At 40.4% G+C, this 20,475-nt stretch overlaps 1 protein-coding gene across 1 annotated transcript in view; it reads right to left on the bottom strand.

Moving 5' to 3' along the window:
* Window positions 1-20,475, bottom strand: part of caprin1b (cell cycle associated protein 1b) — a 111,051-nt gene that overhangs the window by 74,420 nt on the left and 16,156 nt on the right. The window contains exons 3-5 of the mRNA XM_072592640.1: window positions 14,837-14,923; window positions 13,202-13,440; window positions 9,231-9,313 (exon numbers count right to left, since the gene is read on the bottom strand). Of these exons, the coding sequence (XP_072448741.1) occupies window positions 9,231-9,313; window positions 13,202-13,440; window positions 14,837-14,923 (409 nt within the window). The remainder of the gene's footprint in view (window positions 1-9,230; window positions 9,314-13,201; window positions 13,441-14,836; window positions 14,924-20,475) is intronic.

Genomic DNA, 20,475 nt, shown 5'->3' with positions numbered 1-20,475 from the left:
ACTCAGCTTGGAGAACACCATTTGAGTGAAGGCAAAATCCCAAAACAAAGCCAAGCCTCAGCCAAACTTGTAAAATTTTCTTCAGGATCTGGGCTGGTAAGCCAGTATAACTGCTACTGGTGTGCCCTCTTGAGATAGCTAGAGTCCAACTATACCGAAACGAGAACTCATAGCCCAGTATTCAGCACAGTGCACATCCTGGAAAATCCACCTACATCTAGTTTGGAACAGTTAAGTGACTTAGCAATATCCAAATCAGAACCAAAATAAACAGTTGGTTAAATGGTCACCCAGTTTTAAAGGAGATGGATACCAGCATGGCCTTTTGTGATCGCAAAACCAGTTTTTAAACAAAATTCACTTTGGACTCTAGCCACTAGGTTTGTGCAAGATCTCTACTAGACTGAGAACCTATACTGGAGAAGCTTTACAGACTAAGGAAACAACTTTGGTTTTGGTCTCTGATGAGATGCAACTGGTTCAATTACCACTAATAGTAGTAAAAGGCTCAGGTCAAGCTTGATGGAGTGAAATTGGTTGATATAAGTTCATCTCAGTTGGCTCAACATTTAATGATTAGAAATTGGCTGTCTGAGTAATGTCTTAATACCCAGAAGTCATTCATGAAAGTTGAGGGACTATCAAAAGAGCTAAAGCCATCTTGCATGTAGACCAGGACGTAATTCACAATTCTCCAAGGCCTGTCAGTGCCATTTACCTGATGGACAGGAGTCGAGGAAGAAATCAGAACAATGGAAAGCCAAGGAATCATCAAATAAGTCCAGTTTGTGGAATGGCAGCACCAGTAATACAGACTTTGAAGCCTGACAGATCAGTTCACCTTTGGGGAGATTCTAAACAAACGGTAAATCGCTTCACGTGGCTGGATAAAGACCCAGTCCCTTGCATAAAGGTTTTATACCCTAAGATGGCAGGTGTCTGTCCTTCAGAAAGCTGAATATCAGCCACGTGTACTTCAAGTTGTGGTTCGGTGACGATTCCCCTAAGCATGCAACAATTGATTTGTACCAATATACAAGCCTGCCAGTTGAACCATTTTCAGCCTGAACAATTTTCCAGCAGATGATGGAAAATATTTTGCAAGTTCTAGCCTAGGTTGCCATTTGTCCAAATGACTTGCTAATAATAGGAAAGACCTGTAAGGAACACTTAAGAGAACTTGGACATAGCCCTTAGACGTTTTTCCCAGGTAGGTGTAGAACCTGGAAGGGAAAAATATCTGCTACAGACACCCCAAATGACCTCCTTGGGCTACACAGCCCATTAGAGCCGGTTACACCCTTTCACTTTATCTTCTGAGGGCAATCAATGGGGCCCTGGCTCCCACGTATGGACTGGTACGCAGGGCTTTCCTTGGGCTGGTGAATTATTACACAAAGTTCATACATATCCTGGCCTTCACCCTGACACTTTTGCATCAACTCTTCAAAAAGGGTCAGCCTTATAAATAGTTGCATAGCCAAGCCATAGCTTTCAAGGAAGTGAAGAAACTATCATCGTCGAACATGTTGGGCACACAACAATCCCAAGTAAAAGCTGGTATAGACATGTGATCCCTCCCCTTATGGCATTCCGGTAGTATTAGTTCATACTTGCCCCCATTTGAAAGGAATGCCAAATAGCATATGCATCTAGGAGTTTGGCTAACGCGGAGCATAAATATGCCTAGGTAAGCAAGAAAGGTTGGGTGACCATATCTGGAGTTGAAAAATGTGGTGCTGGAAAAACACAGCAGGCCAGGCAGCATCTTCAGGCCGAAATGTCGATTCTCCTGCTTCTCGGATGCTGCCTGGCCTGCTGTGTTTTTCCAGCACATTTTTCAATTCTGGTACTCCAGCATCTGCAGCCTTCACTTGCTTCTAGCTGATCATATTTGGAGTCAGGAAGTTCCACCAATACCTTTATGGACATAAATTTGTAATAACAGACCACAAATCCATACTAGGTCTACTTAAAGAGGGCAAGGTAGTGCCACTCAAAACTTCAGGCCAAATTCAACTGTGGGCTCGAATACGGAGTGCGTACAATTACAAGTTCGAAAACCGTCTGGGAGGCCAAGTTGCAAATGTGGATACATTAAGTCACATTCAGCTCGCAGATAAAATACCAGTGGTACCACCACCAGAAGAGTCTAATCATTTTAAATTTTCTGGTGACACTTACAATGTTCTGGCCTTGGCAAAACTGAAACAGCTAGTGATGGGGGAAAACCAAGGACTGTCAGAACCAGAACTGAAAAATGTTTGGACCCAGAGAGACCACATAACAATGGAGGTCAGCATACTATTATGGGAAGCAAGAGTGATTGCCCCGAGCAAAGGTCGCTGCCAGATACTGAGTGATCTCTACCAAGGTCATCCAGGATTTGCCAAACGAAGATGTTAGATTGAAGTTATAGCAGTTGATCAGGACTGGATGCAGACATAGTTATGTTGGTGTAGTGTCAAGAGTGGCAACATGGAGAAAAATTACCTGCAGCAGCTCTTTCACATTCTTTGAAATGGCCGGTAAACTCTGGACTGGGTCACACGTTCACTGTGCAGTTCCTTCCATGGGTTCAATATTTTTTGTTATTGTGAATGACTACTGCAAGTCGTTGGACATGCATAGAGTTCATTCTTCAAACACAAGATGCCAGTATGAATGCCAGACTCGACCAAGCAAGAGAGACAACTCAATGTTTGGTAGAGGAACGACAGAAATTACCCTGCATGGCTAAGAGGCTTGATCAAAGCAAAGTCAGGACCAGTGACATGTAAAGTTTGGGGAGTAGCAACAGTCCTGAACAAGCACGAGGACCATGCAAAAGCCGCAAACTCACAAGCGGTGCCATGTTTCTTGTAACAGTTGGAACCAGATTTCTTCCCCTCTGTTAAGCATCGAAGAGATCTTTGAAAGTGAGACAGACACAGCACATTTCGCCACATCAACACCTTTGCCACTGAAAGAGGAGAGTGTATTATTCCCAAGCTCCAGCTACAAGAGGCGGGTTGTAACTCCTGAGAGTTACATGCCACCCATATCCAATGCAGAGTCAGAGGTACCTGACCCAGTGGTCACATGCAACAGAAAGCGCGACAAGAGGACCAGCCTATATCCTCAAACTCAGAGGGTGTGGAATGTAGTGACTGGAATGAGGTCAGCCAGGTAGACCTCAGAGAATAAGTTCCCTGATTGAAGCTGTTAATCTGGTCCAATCAGGGACCCCTGGCTGACAGATTTAAAAAAGGAATGCGTTTCCACTGTGTCTCACACCTGCGCACACACACAACATGGGTGCTGGGAATAAAATAAGCACTTCCGCAGTTAGGCGGTAGTGTGGGGGGGGTTTAGGGGAAAAATAAATAAACAGGAGTGTCCGAGGTTTTGTTCACTCAGAGTTGGCTCTGAGGGAGTGGGATCAGTGAGTAAAGGACTCTCCACTTTTCTGTATTAAGGAGGAGAGGAGACAGAGGAGACTGACTTCTAAACAGGGATAAAAAAGGAATGCCTTTTCACTGTGTCCTACACCTGCACACACATGACATGGGTGCTGGGGAAAAATAAACACTACCACTGTTAGGCAGTAGCGTGGGAGAAATAAAACAGCAAAAAAAAAGGGGGAAAAAGGAATGTCTGACATTCTGTTCACTCAGATCTGGCTCTGAGGTAGCTGGACTAGTGTCAAGGACTTACACATGTAAATAAAGGGTGACTTGGTGACAGGATACAAGCAAGAGGTGATCGCAGTGAGTGTTCAAAATTATGAAAAGCTTTGCTAGGGTAAAGATATCCAGTTTCAACTCACTGGTGTGTCAGCAATTTGGTCACAATTTCAATATGCAAGCAAGAGAACCCAAATAGCTTCTTAGCCCCCCTCTGTTTTTCAATCTTAAACAGTTCTATTCAGTCCTATCAATACCTTTGTTGTTCCAATGAAAACAACCCAATCAATCCAATCTTTCCTCACATTTCAGATCTTCCAGATAAATTAGCATTTCTACATCCTCCCTGGCACAAGCACATTCTTCCTGTACTGTGATGACCAGAACGAGACATAATACTCCAGGTGTGAATTAATCAGTTTTATATTGTTTCAGCACAACCTCCTTGCTCTTACAGTCTATGCCACAGTTAATAAAGACGTGGATCCTGCATGCCTTCTTAACCACCAACGATCTTCCCTGCTACTATGAGGGATCAAGGGATTTCCACACCAACGTCTCCTTGATCCTCAGGACCTGCCTGGTTCAACCGCTTGCACTGTAATCCTATTCCATTGTTCGTCACCCCAAATGCATTACCTCTCATTTTTCTCAGTTGAATTTCTTGTTCACTACTTCATTGATATTCTTCTGCAATTTGCCTATTTACCATTCTACCAATTCCCATGACAGCCAAATATTTGATCATCTCCCCTAAATATCAGTTCAAATTGTTAATAAACATCACAAACAACAAGGCACCAACCATATGAAAGTCACCTGGAAACAGACTTCCAGTCACAGAAACATTCTTCCACCATCACCCTCTGCTTCTTGCTGTTCAGCTCATATTAGATCAACATAGCACTTTGCCTTGGATCCCGTCATCTCAGTCTGCTGTACCAAAAGTTTTGCTAAAATCCACGTAGACCACATCAAATGCATTATCCTCACCAACACTCCTGGTCACCTCAATATTTAATCAAACTTATTGAACATTGTAAATTCTTGGCAATTATCCCAGATTATTCATGGTCTTTCCAAGCATCAAAATATTTAGGTCCTCAGTTCTTTCGAATAACTTCTCACCAACAAGTTTAAAAAGACAGGTTTGTAATTTTATCAATCCCTTCAACCCTTTTATAATAATGGGAGAACCTTAGCAATCGACATGTGGCCAAAGAAAATTTCAAAATTACTGTCAGGACCCCTTCTATCTCCTACTTACCCCCTACAACAGCCTGGAATAAATTTCACCCAGGCCTGCAGGTATACACACTTATAAAGGCTGCCAAACACTCAAGTACCTCCCTCTCTGTTCATTTTTAATATTCTGCCATCTGATGTCAACACTTGGTCTGTTCTTTGCCACTGTGAACATCAATGCTTAGTCGTCATTTAGGACAGTGCCCAAATCTTCCATGTCTGCACACAGTTCAATTCTACAATCCTTGATGGGCCCTACCGTTTCCCTCTTTATTGTCTTGGTCTTTGTATTTTAAAAACCCCTTGATATTTCCTTTATTCTACTCACTGAAGCTTTCATAGAGTCATAGAGATGTACAGCATGGAAACAGACCCTTCGGTCCAACCTGTCCATGCTGACCAGATATCCCAACCCAATCTAGTCCCACCTGCCAGCACCTGGCCCACATCCATCCAAACCCTTCCTATTCATATACCCATCCAAATGCCTCTTAAATGTTGCAATTGTACCAGCCTCCACCACATCCTCTTGCAGCTCATTCCATACATGTACTACCCTCTGCATGAAAAAGCTGCCCCTTAGGTCTCTTTTATATCTTTCCCCCTCACCCTAAACCTATGCCCTCGAGGTCTGGACTCCTTGACCCCAGGGAAAAGACTGTCTATTTATCCTATCCATGCCCCTCGTAATTTTGTAAACCTCTATAAGGTCAACCCTCAGCTTCCGACACTCCAGGGAAAACAGCCCTAGCCTGTTCAGCCTCTCCCTATAGCTCAAATCCTCCAAACCTGGCAACATCCTTGTAAATGTTTTCTGAACCTTTCCAAGTTTCACACCATCTTTCCGATAAGAAGGAGACCAGAGTTGCATGCAATATTCCAACAGTGGCCTAACCAATGTTCTGTACAGCTGCAACATGACCTCCCAACTCCTGTACTCAATACTCTGACCAATAAAGGAAAGCATACCGAATGCAGTCTTCACTGTCCTATCTATCTGCAACTCCACTTTCAAGGAGCTATGGACCTGCATTCCAAGTCATGTGCTCTCTCTTTGCTTTCTAAAATCATTTTCTTAGATACCTCCCTGCACGTCTTGTATTTCTCTAATGACTCTGCTATACCACGCGCTTATTACCTGTCAAATTTTTCTGCTCCACCTTAATCTTTATGTCCCTTGATACCCACGGCTCTCCAGTCTTGATACCACTGCTTTGTCTTTAGAGGAACACATTTTCCCACTGCTCTGGTTATTGCCTCCTTGTTGGTTTCCTACTGCTCCACCTAACTGCTCCCCCAGTCCACTTGGGCCAAATTATATTTTATCTTCCTAAAGTTGTTCTTTCGTCACTTTCCAACTTTTTAAAACCTGGTCTATCCATACTCATTTCCATAGTGATCATAACTTTGTTAAAACTTACAAATAACCATCTCAAGATGCTCCCCATCCTGACACCTTCCACCTGTCAAAGTTCATCCCCAATCTTGTTGGGCTCTGTGTTGGGGGTGCAATCAAAGAATTTCACACCCTCTTTGCCTTGCACACTGAAAAAACATACAACTTCATATTTAGGCAGTTGAAAGCTTGTACTATTTCTGTAATTTTCTTATACGTCTCTGACTGGCGCCATCATAGACACCCAAGAGAGTGTTTGTTTCTTTACTGCAAACAGCCTCATTTGAAGATCCTTCCAAGCCATCACCACCCTCCACTATAATGGATTCCTGCTTGACACTGTGACACACTAACCTCTACTCTGGCCCGCTTTGTATCATCGGAAAACTCCATAACCACAAACATGGAGCTGTCAATCCTGCACATCTTTCATCCAAGTCACAGATATTGCTTTGATATACCATTCCACCCACTTATTTACAGGTGTCCTCAGGTCATCTATCATATTTCACAGACTTCTTGCATTAAAATACATTCTATTTAGCCTTACTAAACTAACTTCTTTCTTATCCATCCTTTATTTCTCTGCCATTTCGGCTTGTGCTTCAACTCCGAATTTCACCTCCGCTCTGAACTAACTCATGAGGATCTCATCCGTGCCCATCTAGTTTAAATCCAACTCACAATAATTAAGCAGAGCTCCTACAAAGACAGCCGATTTGCTGGAATAGTACGGTTCCTTCAGTGTTCTGCGGGTCAGAATCCTGGAAGTCCCTCACAACCAGTATATTGTACGCAGCTATGTTACAAGCACGACAGTGGTTCAAGGAGGCAGCTCATCACTGATCTGAGTTAATTCAGGAGAGGCAGCAAACTCTGGCCTATCAAGCAATACCCAAATGAAAAAGTCAACTGAACTATGATGGCGTACAATTTCAGAAGATCACACAAAATGCTAAAATGGATATTCAAGCAGCATATGAAATCCAATGCTGAGAAATTAGGGGAATCATTCTGATAATGAGAACACAGATAGACAATGCAAAATAAACAGTATATCTCTAAAGGGGTAGGGAATAGAGGGACACAAGTAAATATGCACATAAGTCACTGACAGAAGGAGTGGCTGAGAAAGCATACAGTGTAGTTAAGGAATGTCCCTTTTATATAAAAACTCTTTTGGGACACCAAATGCAACACTCGCCAACTGAATGGCACAATGGCAAGAAAACAGAGATAGTAAGCTTGGAAACTTGCAGAATTCACTACCAAATTTCATCAGGGCAGACAGATATGCAAACCATTACCTTAGTTTACTGTAGTGAATAGGTATTGATAAAACAATGCAACAAGGTTGCAACCAGTAGGGAAATTACACGGTCCAATACTGCCTTTTGTAACCGACCCCAGGCCATGTGAATAATCAATTCTAGACACCTGGTCAACAGCTTAACCAAAAGACTTAGCATTTAGTAGCAATACATAGACTTTAGCCAAGCAAAAACATTAAACAAAATATCAAATTCACGTCAACAATTTAAGTCCAGTAACTTTGGTTTTATTCCTATCACACAAGACAAACAGACCAACAAATCTCACAAACAGACCAATAAACACAGTTCTCTGACAAATTAAATTTTAACAAAGGTGAGATTACATAAGCAGTTTTCACTAAATCTTGTTCCACAGGGATGCATAATGGTCTAATCGTTGATTTTCTGAAGACATGAAACAGCGTCACCTTTGCAAGTCATTCTGAAGTTTCAGTCACACTTATAACTTAGGTTCTATGCTCTGGACCTCTAATAGCTGAGGATGAAGGGTTAGGCAGCAAGCTTCAAATCTTCACACTGTAACATAACAGCCAAACTCCTCACAGAAACAGTCCAAAACCAAGTCAAACCCTGGCGCGCTCTCTCTCTCTCTGTTTAACCATCAGACTCCCAACAACTTGCTCGCACTAATTCCAATATAGTGATCTCATTAATGGCCAAACATCTACATGCTAGTTAAACACACTGCTTTCCATCAGTATTGAAAAATTAATGGAATGCTTTGATCAAGAACCAACTTGCAATTAAATGTCAGGCCTGGCCTCACAAACAAGTTGATTGTTCCTTTTCTTAAAGGAAGACAAGTTGTTGCACACCGTTCAAAGGTCACATTCAGCTCACCCTTGCAAACCAAAATTGACAAGAGTAAAACAAAGGGTAAAATCAACAAGGGTTCCAATAACGTCAAGGTATTGGCAAGAGTGCAAAAAAAGATACATCAGAATGCTACCAGGGATGAGCAACTTCAGTTACAAAGACTGAAGAATTTCGAATGATCTTCTCTGCCGAAGAACAATGGAGGAGAGAGTCGGTCCAAGTAATCAAAGTCATGAAATGTCCAAAAAGAGCAGACAGGGAGAAAATGTGGAATGATCAAGAATGAGGGGTCACAAGTAATTTAAAAATCAGTGATAAGAGCAAAAAAGTTTTTCCCGCGCAAAGAGTGATTAAAGTCTTAAATGCACTACTTCAGTGTGTAAAAGAGAGAGGTTCAATCAAGATATTCAAAAGGGATTGGATTATTATTGGAAAAGAATGTGCAAGTTTATCAAAAGGCAGCAGGGAAACCGCTAAATGACTTGGAGAGTCAGTGCAGAAGCAATAGACCAAGTAGGTTCCTTCTGAGTCGTAATGATTCCACAACCAGCTTCAAACACTGGTGGCAAATATTTAGAACTAGTTTTAGAGTGGCAGTGACATAATTGCAAAAAAAAATTAAAATCAAGACACTCACGTGGAGCATTATTTTTACTTTGAGATGTGAAAGTTACCTAGATAATCACATCAAGTCCTTGTGACTAAACTTAAACATCTGTCGAAGCTTCACTTTCCAAATTTGTGTTTTTATCAGGCTTGCATTCAGATACTCACAAGTTGTGGCCCCAACTTTTTTGTCTTTTCCTTCCAGTAGGTCCCATAAGTGCACTGAAGCTTGTTCAAATTGTTCACACAACCTATAAACCAGAAAATAACATCAGCACAAATGTAAAGGGAACATTTAATGACCCACATTACATCTTTATCTTCTTGACACAAGCCTGGAGGGGTCCAAAACATGGATTAAGGGACGTCAAGAATACAATAAGTGCAAAAGTAAGTACTTGCAATTACATGTACCTCCCACAATTCAGAATATGCTCATGAATTTTGTAGCTAACAAACCCTTCTCAGACTGTTTCTACTCTATTACCCTAAGTTCATAAACAAATTTGCAATCAACTTCAAATGCCAGCTGGCTCTGTAACACAAACTGAAGTCATTGGTTGAGGCCTCAGGTTAACAATGCAGCTGACAGATGTGCCAAGTAACAAAACTATACCTCCCAAGCAAAGCCAATAAAACAGGGCTCACTGGTTCCAAGTAGCTGATGACTTGAATATAAACCATGAAGTAATCCATAAACAATTTATACAAAAGCAAAATAACTCAGATATGGTAAGTCTGAGATAAAAACTGCATAGTACCAGCAGATCAGGCAAAATTTCAGAGACATTTGGAACAATGACCTTTCAGACTTTTATACGTTTTCATACTATACAATGAGCTTTACGAAAGTGTTGGAGAGATGAGGTGGTAAAAGGGAAGGTCTATGTTAAGAGAGAGACAGAAGAAATTAAATGACAAAGAACTGGTCATGTACAGCTCAAAAGGCAAGAAAGCGAAAGCTGTGTTTCTCTGCCATACTTCAGGATACTGAAGACAGACATCAGCATGATGGTAAATGAGATGAAAATGACAGGCAACCATAAAGCTGGAGTCAGCTTGTGGACTGAATTGAGATGCTCACATGTAAACTGGTTTTTCAGCTGAAAGAAACGTTTGGGACCTTGGACAGATAAAGGTTAAAAAGGAATCTTTTGCACCTGCCTGTTAAGGTGACAGGAAGAAATGCGACCAAGAAATGAACTGGGTTGTCAAGAGAATAATCCCCTGGGAGACCCTAAAGGGAGCAAATGGATGAGTATGATCCCCTGCAAATATCCAACAGGCTAGAGGTTCTTGCAGCTCTTGCAATCCCTGCTTTTGTCTGCACAAGTGCAGGTAGCCATTCAAGTGTGGAGTAAAAAGGAACACAGTTTTATTACTGCAAACCACAGTTACATTGTTCAATAATGTTCTCTGCAGCTGACAGGCACTGCTCATCTGGTTTAAGGAAAGAAAGTTGAGTGGAAAAACGACCCCATCATTGTACTCGTGACATAGGTGGGAATAAGAAAGAGGTTCGAGTGAAGAGGTAAATAACTGAGCTAAATTAGAAAGCCAAACAGCTAAATGCATGATCTTTGGATTAATACCAGAGTCATGAAATAATAATAATTAGAAAAAACATCCCATACTTGCTCAACCCTCAACAAAATACTCAACAGTTTGATAACAACATATTCTGGTTGCAATACTAAACATAGGCCCAGGTGGATTAAATAAGTGACATAACAGCTAAAGGCCAATAAGCAAGATTTTTCTCAGCTAAATTTGAAATATCAATGTACAAATGTTGTCTTAAATTAACTGACAAATGCTTTATCTGCAAATCAGACAACCTTGAAACGACATTGGAGTTAGTCAAGTGCTTATTTCTGAATTGTGGTCCTGTACTTGTTAACAAAGTGACCCAATAGTTTGCCTGCCACCCCAAACTGTCTCAAACAGTTACAGTAAATTCAGAATTGCCCAAAACGAATCTGCTGCATTAATTACCAAATTAATTTGCTTGACACCACCCCTTTGTTATGCCACTTAGCACTGAAAAGCAGCAAAGAACTTTAATGCAAGTGCTAAGGCACAGCTCAAAATATTTTTTAAAATGATTAGATATTATGTTGGTTTTTCACAATGGTATTGCATACTTTTAAAATGATAAATGTATATCTTTTTTCTTCCAAGTGTTTCCTCCACCATCCTTATGTAGCTTTTTGTTAAACTGTTTGTCTGTAAACATTATCTATCAAAATTACACACAGGTTGCAAACTTACTACACAGACAGAATATGACCAAGAACAGAACTTAATGGCTTTGGGTGAAGTTGCAGATTAGATCAGCAAATTTTTCCAAGGATCTATTGAGTGTAGAGCAAACTTATGGATGACTAGCTTAGAATTTTGTGAATTGTATAAGCCGCTGTGGTGGAATGTGTCAGAGTTGCCAACGCATGAGTGCAGATTTCAAAGCAGGTTTTTCTACAGGTTGGACTGAAGCCTCTTTTCAGAGAAATGTTCTTCATGAAATCTTTTTTGCAGCTGTTGTAGCAGCATTCAGACAAGGAAAAGGCTCAAGGGACATGTTGATCAATGTCATAAAATTGTTACTACATGGCAGGTAGAGGTGTGCACACTCGTCAGTGCCCTCCTCGCTTGTCTTAGCCTGTCAATACTTGGTCATTACACAGACTTGCCTTAGGTAATGTTTTTAAAACCAACTGTAATTGTCCTTAAGAATATTACATCAAGAAGCTAGCCCCACAATTAGACATAAACTCTTACTTCACCGAGCACATTATCGTATTAGATATAACAGGAATTCACGGTTGCAACTCTGTTCGGCAACTTCTAATTTTACTTTGCTTTCCAAGCAGTAACTAAATAAACATATATACTTCTGTTGTGCAGTAAAATAAACACACCATACTTTCTCTTGATGTTTTGCAACCCAAGATTCCAATGCTGCTATGGCACTGTCTTTGTCATCAGTACCATCATCCAGATAATGAATGTATACAATTACAAAAAGATTACAAAAAGATAAACATAGAACTGACTTAGAAATGAACACTGGATTCACAAGACACAATAAGAAATGGGATTAAAGGCTTATTATTAACGTACTTTCAGTCACCTCCTAGCCCTACATCTCTCTGCAACACAGTTTGGTGACCACTTTATTCAGCTCCTTTCACTCAGAAATTAACACACCCTGGAATGAAGGAATTATATTATGAACAAGGATTGAACGTGTTGGCCCTTGAGCCACTGGAGCTGAGAAAAGCTGAGGTCTTGTTATTGAAGCATGCAAGATCTTCCAGGGATTTTACAAGGTGGATACAATGAAGACCTTGCCTCTTGCTTAGAACTCTGCAAGTGGTGATACAGTTTATGAATAAGTCTGCCTTTAAAAACAGAGGTGAGGCGGGGTGAACAAAACAAAGCATGAGGATTGCTCGAATGTGAAATTTTCTTGCCGAGAAGCTATGGAGGCTGGATATTGAATTTATTGAAGGCAGATTTCAAGACATTTTAGATAAGTCGTGAATTATGAGGGTCAGATAGGCAAGTGGCATTTTGACCACAACCACATCAAATATGGATCTTACTGAAAGGTACTTTGAGCCTGGCCCCCAAAAAAACAGCCTACTCCCAAGCACTAAGTTCCCAAGTGTCTGTGGCAGTGGAAGATGCCAGTGTCATACTAAGGTCACCAGACTACTAATCCAGAGTTCCAAACTAATGTTCTGGGAATATGGATTCTAACTATGTAGTGGCAGCCTGTAGAATTAAATTCATTTGATAAATCTGAAATTCAAAGATTAATCTAATGGTAACCACAAAACCATAATCTATTGTTCTGAAGTCCCATCTGACCCTACCTGTTCTGGTCTATTAGTGACTCCAAACACTAATGTGGGAGACATCGCCCTCTGAAATGGCAAAGTAAGCCACTCAGTTTTATCAAATGGTTACAAATTAACTAAAATGAAATCAATAAGCACCCAACATCGCCGGTACTGATTACAGTGCCTTGGTAAAACTATGGGCAATGAAATTAGTTTACTTAGGTTATACCTCTATTTTTAAGAAGCAACAGATACTTCCTTAACGAAGAACCAGGAATTATAGCAACTCAGTACCTGAGGTTCATGTCCCGTTCAGGTTGTACCAGCTTGTAGAATTCATCCAACATTCCCAGTTCTTCTTCAGTAAGCACAGGAGACCCATTCCAACCTTGCTTCAAGTCAGTGCGTGTATCATCATCACCCAATTTGTCCAAAACAAACTGTAGTTCAAGAACAGTTTTTAATCGCTTCTGTTCTGCTTCCTCTCGCATTAGCTGTTCCCGTCGAGCTGCTTTCTTCAGCGATTTCTGAATCTGTAAAAATAAAGCCCAAATTAATTAGGTCAATTTGTAAAACTAAAGCTTAAATACACAGAGCAACAAACCTACTCATGGAAATAAATATTGTGCCAAAATGATGTACAGCTTTTTTTTTATTTTATTGACATACAGTAATCCCTTACTGAATATGGCTATTTTACTCCTGACATAAGCAATTTCAAATAACATATCGTCAAGCAAATCAGATTTTATCCTAACAACCAGTGGAAAAACTCAAGTTCTGTAGAATGTCTCTTGCAAAAAAGAAAACTTCAAAACATTATTATGTATAGGTTGGTACGGAGGAGATCAAGAGCAAAATGTTGTTGAACCTCTGGCATCATCTTCCCATCTTCTTTGGAAACAAGGGTGATGCTGAAGGACTGGATAATTGCAAGTGTTACACCCTTGTTCAAACGACAAAGTAAGATCAGCAATTGCAGGCCAATTATTTGAACCTCAGTGCTGGCAAAGAAACATTGCAGAAATTCTCACTTCATACAATACAAAGAGTTAATTAGCCAACATGGGTTCCAGAAAGCCAGCATTGATTTTAGGGAAAATTGCGTTTTACAATAGTAATTTCAATTGGAGTTATATTCGAGTAATGTAACCAGTTTAGCATCCAACCACTTTCAAAAGCCATCAGAAAAAGTGCCACACAATAGCACTGTCAATAAAGCTAAAGAAGAAATTGAACAGCCTCAACAAGGATGTGTGTTGGCATCCCTGTGACACAATACTTGGCAACATTGTGAACTAAGAGAAGGACTTCGAGAAGGCACGGACCAGTTAGCAGAATGGGCAGAAAAACAGCACATGAAATTTGATACAGATGCATGAAGGGTTACACTTGAATTAGAATACATAATATACAGCACAAGGTACAAAAGAACACGTTTGTGAAGGTTACACAAACAGATTATTCAATTACATTGGGTAGATTCAGAAGGCATAGAGGACCCTCCACTTGACAAAACAGCATTCGGTACAAAAGCAAGAAGAAGGATATACTGGCCATTTACAACTTGTCTGGCTCAACAATGCCCGGTCCAATAATAAATCTGTCCTCCTTCTCTGATCTGAAAACGTGACTGGCTCTCATTTGCCTTACCTAACAGCTCAGCAGGCTACTTATTTGTGGCAATTCGGTAGCAGTTGCATATGCTGACGTTGCCAGTGATGTTCATATCCCAAAGGATATGTAACAAATCAACAAAACAAAAGCAAGTGAAACAAGGAACAAGCATATCGACAACAAGGAAAGAATGCATCTATGTAGTATCATATATTACCATATGTGGATAGACAGTGGTGACACTCACCTTAAATAGATCAGTTATTAATGTATTAACTGCCTCCTCACCCCAAACATCGCTTGCATACTTACATCCTGGCCCAGTGAAATGAAGCTCCTCTGCAATTCACGAGCAAACTCCAGGTTATTTGCAACTTCCTGTAATTTTCCAACAGCTTCCTACAAGAAAATTAATAAATATTTTACTCATGATTGATACCCATCAACAAAACTAATTATATCGCACAATGCTTTCCTAAAAGCGTGTTAGGAATCGGTTCGTTCCACTTGGTGAATCTTACAAGTGACAAACCATTAAAATGACATATTCCCAGCAGAGTAAACTGCAGAATATTTGACAGACAGGGATGTAATTCATGCATTTAAAAATTTAACTGCCCACATAGAATTAAAAAAAATTAAGATGAGCTTTTCTGGTAAAGGGTTAAATATAGGCAACACAGTTTTATTGATTACCTAAATGTCTGTGGATTTACTAATCAGGAAGCAGCATCTGAAAATCTAAGAACTGTGCAATGCCACTTCTTTAAACACTTAACATCCACTTTTCAAACTTGTTAAATCCTCCACAAAGACAATTGTAGAAGACATGCCTTGATGCAATCTGTGGAAGCAAGTGGATAAATGTGACTCATGAAAATTTTCTTCATAAAGCTTACAAATTTGTCAACCTGGAAAATACCAGTATCACGCCATCAACAAACCAGTTTTAGAAATCTGTAATAAACTTTAATCTTTCCCCCCGCAGGTAAAACTAACTATAATAGTGCAACCACATTGACAACAGTAAAGTGCTGAAAGGTAGTTCTGAATTTGCCATTCCCGACTCGAAATGCCAAGAGTTTCTCTCTCCACAGACGATACCAGATAAGAGTTTTTCCAACAGTGTGTTTGTTTCTACATGTACAGTTGCTGTGCCGATAAAAATATCTACATCAAAACATCAATATCAATTTTCTACTATTTCATATCTTTGCGTGTTATTTTCCCTCTTTGAGCAACAGTGGCTGTGTTCAAAGGATGACAACACTGATTATCAAACATCAAGTGAAAATAACTAGCATGTCATTCAAACATATGGGATTGATTGCCAGAGCTAATAACCATCAAGATTCAATAACCTACTATAAAACAATTCATGTATTTCTAATATTACAACTGCTTTTTTCTCAGGACACACAGGTCACAAGGCAAAAGTCAGCCATGTGAAAAAATCATTTCCACTTGCCTATTAAAATGCAGATTCAACAAGAGTGAACGTAATAAAGGAACAAGTTGCTGAATCTGATCAATCCCTATCCACCACATTAAACATTTTGCAACATGGCATGACTCATCTAGTTACCCCAGATTCCCACCTTTCTATGAAAAGATGTCATCCTCTTGCTCATCAAGCAAACAGCGACCTTCACCGTAACAATATTAAAGTTTCTGCCTCAACCATCTGTAGGATGAGGATTTCAAAGTCTCACCATTCAGAAAAAGTTCTCACTTGTTTGAAATGGACAGTCTTTTTTTTTCATGTGACACCTGGTTTTAATATGACCAGTGTGTGACCACAGTGAGGAATAATCAAGCCCCGCTACATTAAAATTAATGTTAATAATTCTGCAGAATTCCACAATTTACCAGTCTCTTAGATCCAAACTGATAAAACAGATGGACCAAGTTTCTACACTCAACAAGAATTACTATTTATTATAAATAAAGTTTAGAACTACAACTAATTACGAACTATTACTATACAACTGGGCCAGTTAAAACAGGCCCCGACTGACCTCCACCAATCCGCACACAGAGACACAAACAGGAAAAAAACAATGAATGAGATGGGTCAATGGCAAGACTAGAAAAGCAATTTAATGGTCCCTGTTCACAGGATCCACTGAGATGACTATTTTGATTTATGAGGACATGCTGCTCCTCTATTCTCTTACTCCAGATACTGTCACTTGCTTGGAGAAGGTTCAGGGTGGCTGATTCAAATTTACGAAGTCTCAAGCTTACTGATTAAGAGACATATCTGTCACCAACTGCTGAGGGAAAAATAAACGAGCTTTCTCAAAGCTTAAGATGGGTTTTACAACAGAGAAGAGAGGGGTTGGGCCTTTGCAGAGATCTAATAACTGACCAAATATTCACACTCCCAAGTGTTTGGCTAGCGGAGAACCAGATAGCTGTTAGCAGGAATAAAAGTCTTTCATCATTGATAATTGGGTCACTCGGCTGATCTAGTACCAAAGCTCCTTTTATACACCGCCTGCCAGGTCCAACTTAAATTACTAGTGGAAGCCAAGTGACAGTTAACAAGTGGCTATGTCAACAGTATTTCCACTAAGTGACAGCTAACTTGCTTTTAAAAAGCTTAGTAATGTGTGACTTTTCAAACCATACTTTTTCTACTTCAGTCCGCAATCAGATATATAGAAAAGTTAAAAGAAACCATCTTTCCCTAAAAACTCCCACAATGGGAAACATCCTTTTCACATACTAGCAACAGTCTTCAGAATCTTGTATGTTTCAATTAAGTGATATCTTGCTCTTGTATAATTCAAAGAATACAACCCCAGTTATTCTAACATTTCTTCCGCTAAGCTGTGCATTCCAGGTATTAGACTAATAAACTTTGTCTGAACTGCTTCCAAAGTATTACATTCTTTCTTAAATAAGGTGATCAATACAGCAGTGCACACAATATTCCAAATATAGCTCAAAGAACTAATCATGGTCTCTACTCTTGTATTTAGATCACTTCTAACAAAAGAGGTACATGCTGTCAGAGTCCTAAGTCCTTGCTGGACCTAAGATTTACTGATTCATGAATGACACCCAAATCTTCAGATCCCAGGCCCATCTGCTTCGGAGAGGAGTGCCCAGATTTGAAGTTAAACAAACTATAATAGTATTCAACACAAGGTGACCATGATAAATTGGGGAACGTTACTGAAAGGGATGACAGTGGATAGGCAATGCCAACCATTTCAAGGGTGCATGGAGGAAATCTAACAATTGTTCATTCCTGCCAGGCACAAAAATAAAATTGGAAAGATGGCCCAACCATGGCTAGCTAGGAAAATCAGGGGCAATATTTGATCCAAAGAAGGGATAAACAAACTGACCCAAAAAGCTAACAGACTGATGATCCAGTGCAGTTCAGTTTCAGTAAACACGGACAATGGGTTTGATTAAGAAGAGGGCAAAAAGGTTGACAGGTTTACCTGCAGGGTACACAAGTGATTGCAGAAGTTCCTTTTGATATAGAGTCATAGAGATATACAGCACAGAAATAGACCTTGCGGTCCAGCCCATTCATGCCGACCAGATATCCCAACCCAATCTCGTCCCACCTACCAGCACCTGGCCCATATCCCTCCAAACCCTTCCTATTCACATACCCATTCAGATGCCTCTTAAATATTGCAACTGTACTAGCCTCCACCACTTCCTCTGGCAGCTCATTCCATACACGCACCACTCTCTGCATGAAAAAGTTGCCCCTTAGGTCTCTTGTATATCTTTCCCCTCTCACCCTAAACCTATGACCTTTAGTTCTGGAATCCCCGACGCCAGGGAAAAGACTTTGCCTATTTAGCCTATCCATGCCCCTCATGCATTTATAAACCTCCATAAGGTGACCCCTCAGTCTCAGACACTGGAGGGAAAACAGCCCTAGTCTATTCAACCTCTCCCTATAGCTCAAAACCTCCAACCCTGGCAACATCCTTGTAAATATTTTCTGAACCCTTTCAAGTTTCACAACATCTTTCCAATAGGAAGGAGACCAGAACAGCACACAATATTCAAACAGTGGCTTAACCAGTGTCCTGTACAGCCGCAACATGACCTCCCAACTCCTGTACATAATACACTGATCAATAAACGTATGCATACCAAACGCCTTCTTCACTATCCTATCTACCTGTGACTCCACTTTCAAGGAGCTATGAACCTACACACCCAGGTCTCTTTGTTCAGCAACACTAGCTAGGACCTAATGATTAGTTGTATAAGTCCTGCTACAATTTGCTTTCCCAAAATGCAGTACCTCACATTTATCTAAATTAAACTCCATCTGCCACTACTCAGTCTACTGGCTCATCTGATCAAGATCCTGTTGTAATCTGAGGTAACCTCCTTCGCTGTCCACTACAATTTTGGTGTCATCTGCAAACTTACTAGCTATACCTCATATGCTCATATCCAAATCATTTATGTAAATGATGAAAGGTAGTGGATACAGCACCGATCCTTATGGCACTCCACTGGTCACAGGCCTCCAGTCTGAAAAACAACCCTCCACCATCACCCTCTGTCTTCTACCTTTGAGCCAGTTCTGTACCAAATGGCTAGTTCTCCCTGTATTCCATGAGATCTAACCTTGCTAATCAGTCTCCCACTGGGAACCTTGTCGAATGCTTTACTGAAGTCCATATAGATCGCATCTACCACTCTGCCCTCATCAATCCTCTTTGTTACTTCTTCAAAAAACTCAGTCAAGTTTGTGAGACATGATTTCCCATGCACAAAGCCATGCTGACCATCCCTAATCAGTCCCTGCCTTTCCAAATACATGTATATCCTGTCCCTCAGGATTCCCTCCAACAGCTTGCCCACCACTGACGTCAGGCTCACTGGTCTATAGTTCCCTGCCTTGTCCTTACCACCTTTCTTAAACAGTGGCACCATGTTAGCCAACCTCCAGTCTTCCTGTGACTATCGAGGATACAACTATCTCAATAAGAGGCCCAGCAATCGCTTCCCAGAGTTCAGGTACATCTCATCAGATCCTGGGGACTTATCCACTTATGTGCATTTCAAGACATCCAGCACTTCCTCCTCTGTGATATGGACATTTATCAAGATGTCACCATCTATTTCCCCACATTCTATATCTTCCATGTCCTTCTCCACAGTAAATACTGATACAAAATACACACTTAGCATTTCCCCCATCTCCTGCAGCTCTACACAAAGATCACCTTGAAATGCCCTATTCTCTCCTAGTTACCCTTTTGTCCTTAATATATTTGCAAAAACCCTTTGGATTCTCCTTAATTCTATTTGCCAAAGCTATCTGATGTCCCCGTTTTGCCCTCCTGATTTCCCTCTTAAATATACTCCTTTCTTTATACTCTAAGGATTCACTCAATCTATCTTGCCTATACCTGACATATGCTTCCCTCATTTTCTTAACCAAACCCTCAATTTCTTTAGTAATCCAGCATTCCCTACACCTACCAGCCTTTCCTTTCACCCTGACAGGAATACACTTTCTCTGGATTCTCGTTATCTCATTTCTGAAGGGTTCCCATTTTCCAGCCATCCCTTTACCTCCAAATATCTGCCCCCAATCAGCTTTTGAAAGTTCTTGCCTAATACCATCAATATTGGCCTTCCTCCAATTTAGAACTACAACTTTTCAGTCAGGTATATCCTTTTCCATTACTATTTTAAAACTAATAGAATTATGGTCGCTGGCCCCAAAGTGCTCCCCCACTGACACCTCAGTCACTTGCCCTGCCTTATTTCCCAAGTGGTCAGGTTTTGCACCTTCTCTAGTAGGTACATCGACATACTGGATCAGAACATTTTCTTGTATACATTTAAATTTCTCTCCATCTAAACCATTAACACTATTACAGTCCCAGTCTTTGTTTGGAAAGTTAAAATCCCCTACCATAACCACCCTATTATTCTTACAGATAACTAAA

Source organism: Chiloscyllium punctatum, chromosome 22 (genome assembly GCF_047496795.1).
Source record: "Chiloscyllium punctatum isolate Juve2018m chromosome 22, sChiPun1.3, whole genome shotgun sequence".
In the NCBI taxonomy this organism is placed as follows: Eukaryota; Metazoa; Chordata; class Chondrichthyes; order Orectolobiformes; family Hemiscylliidae; genus Chiloscyllium; species Chiloscyllium punctatum.
This window is presented reverse-complemented; position numbering and strand designations above follow the sequence as displayed.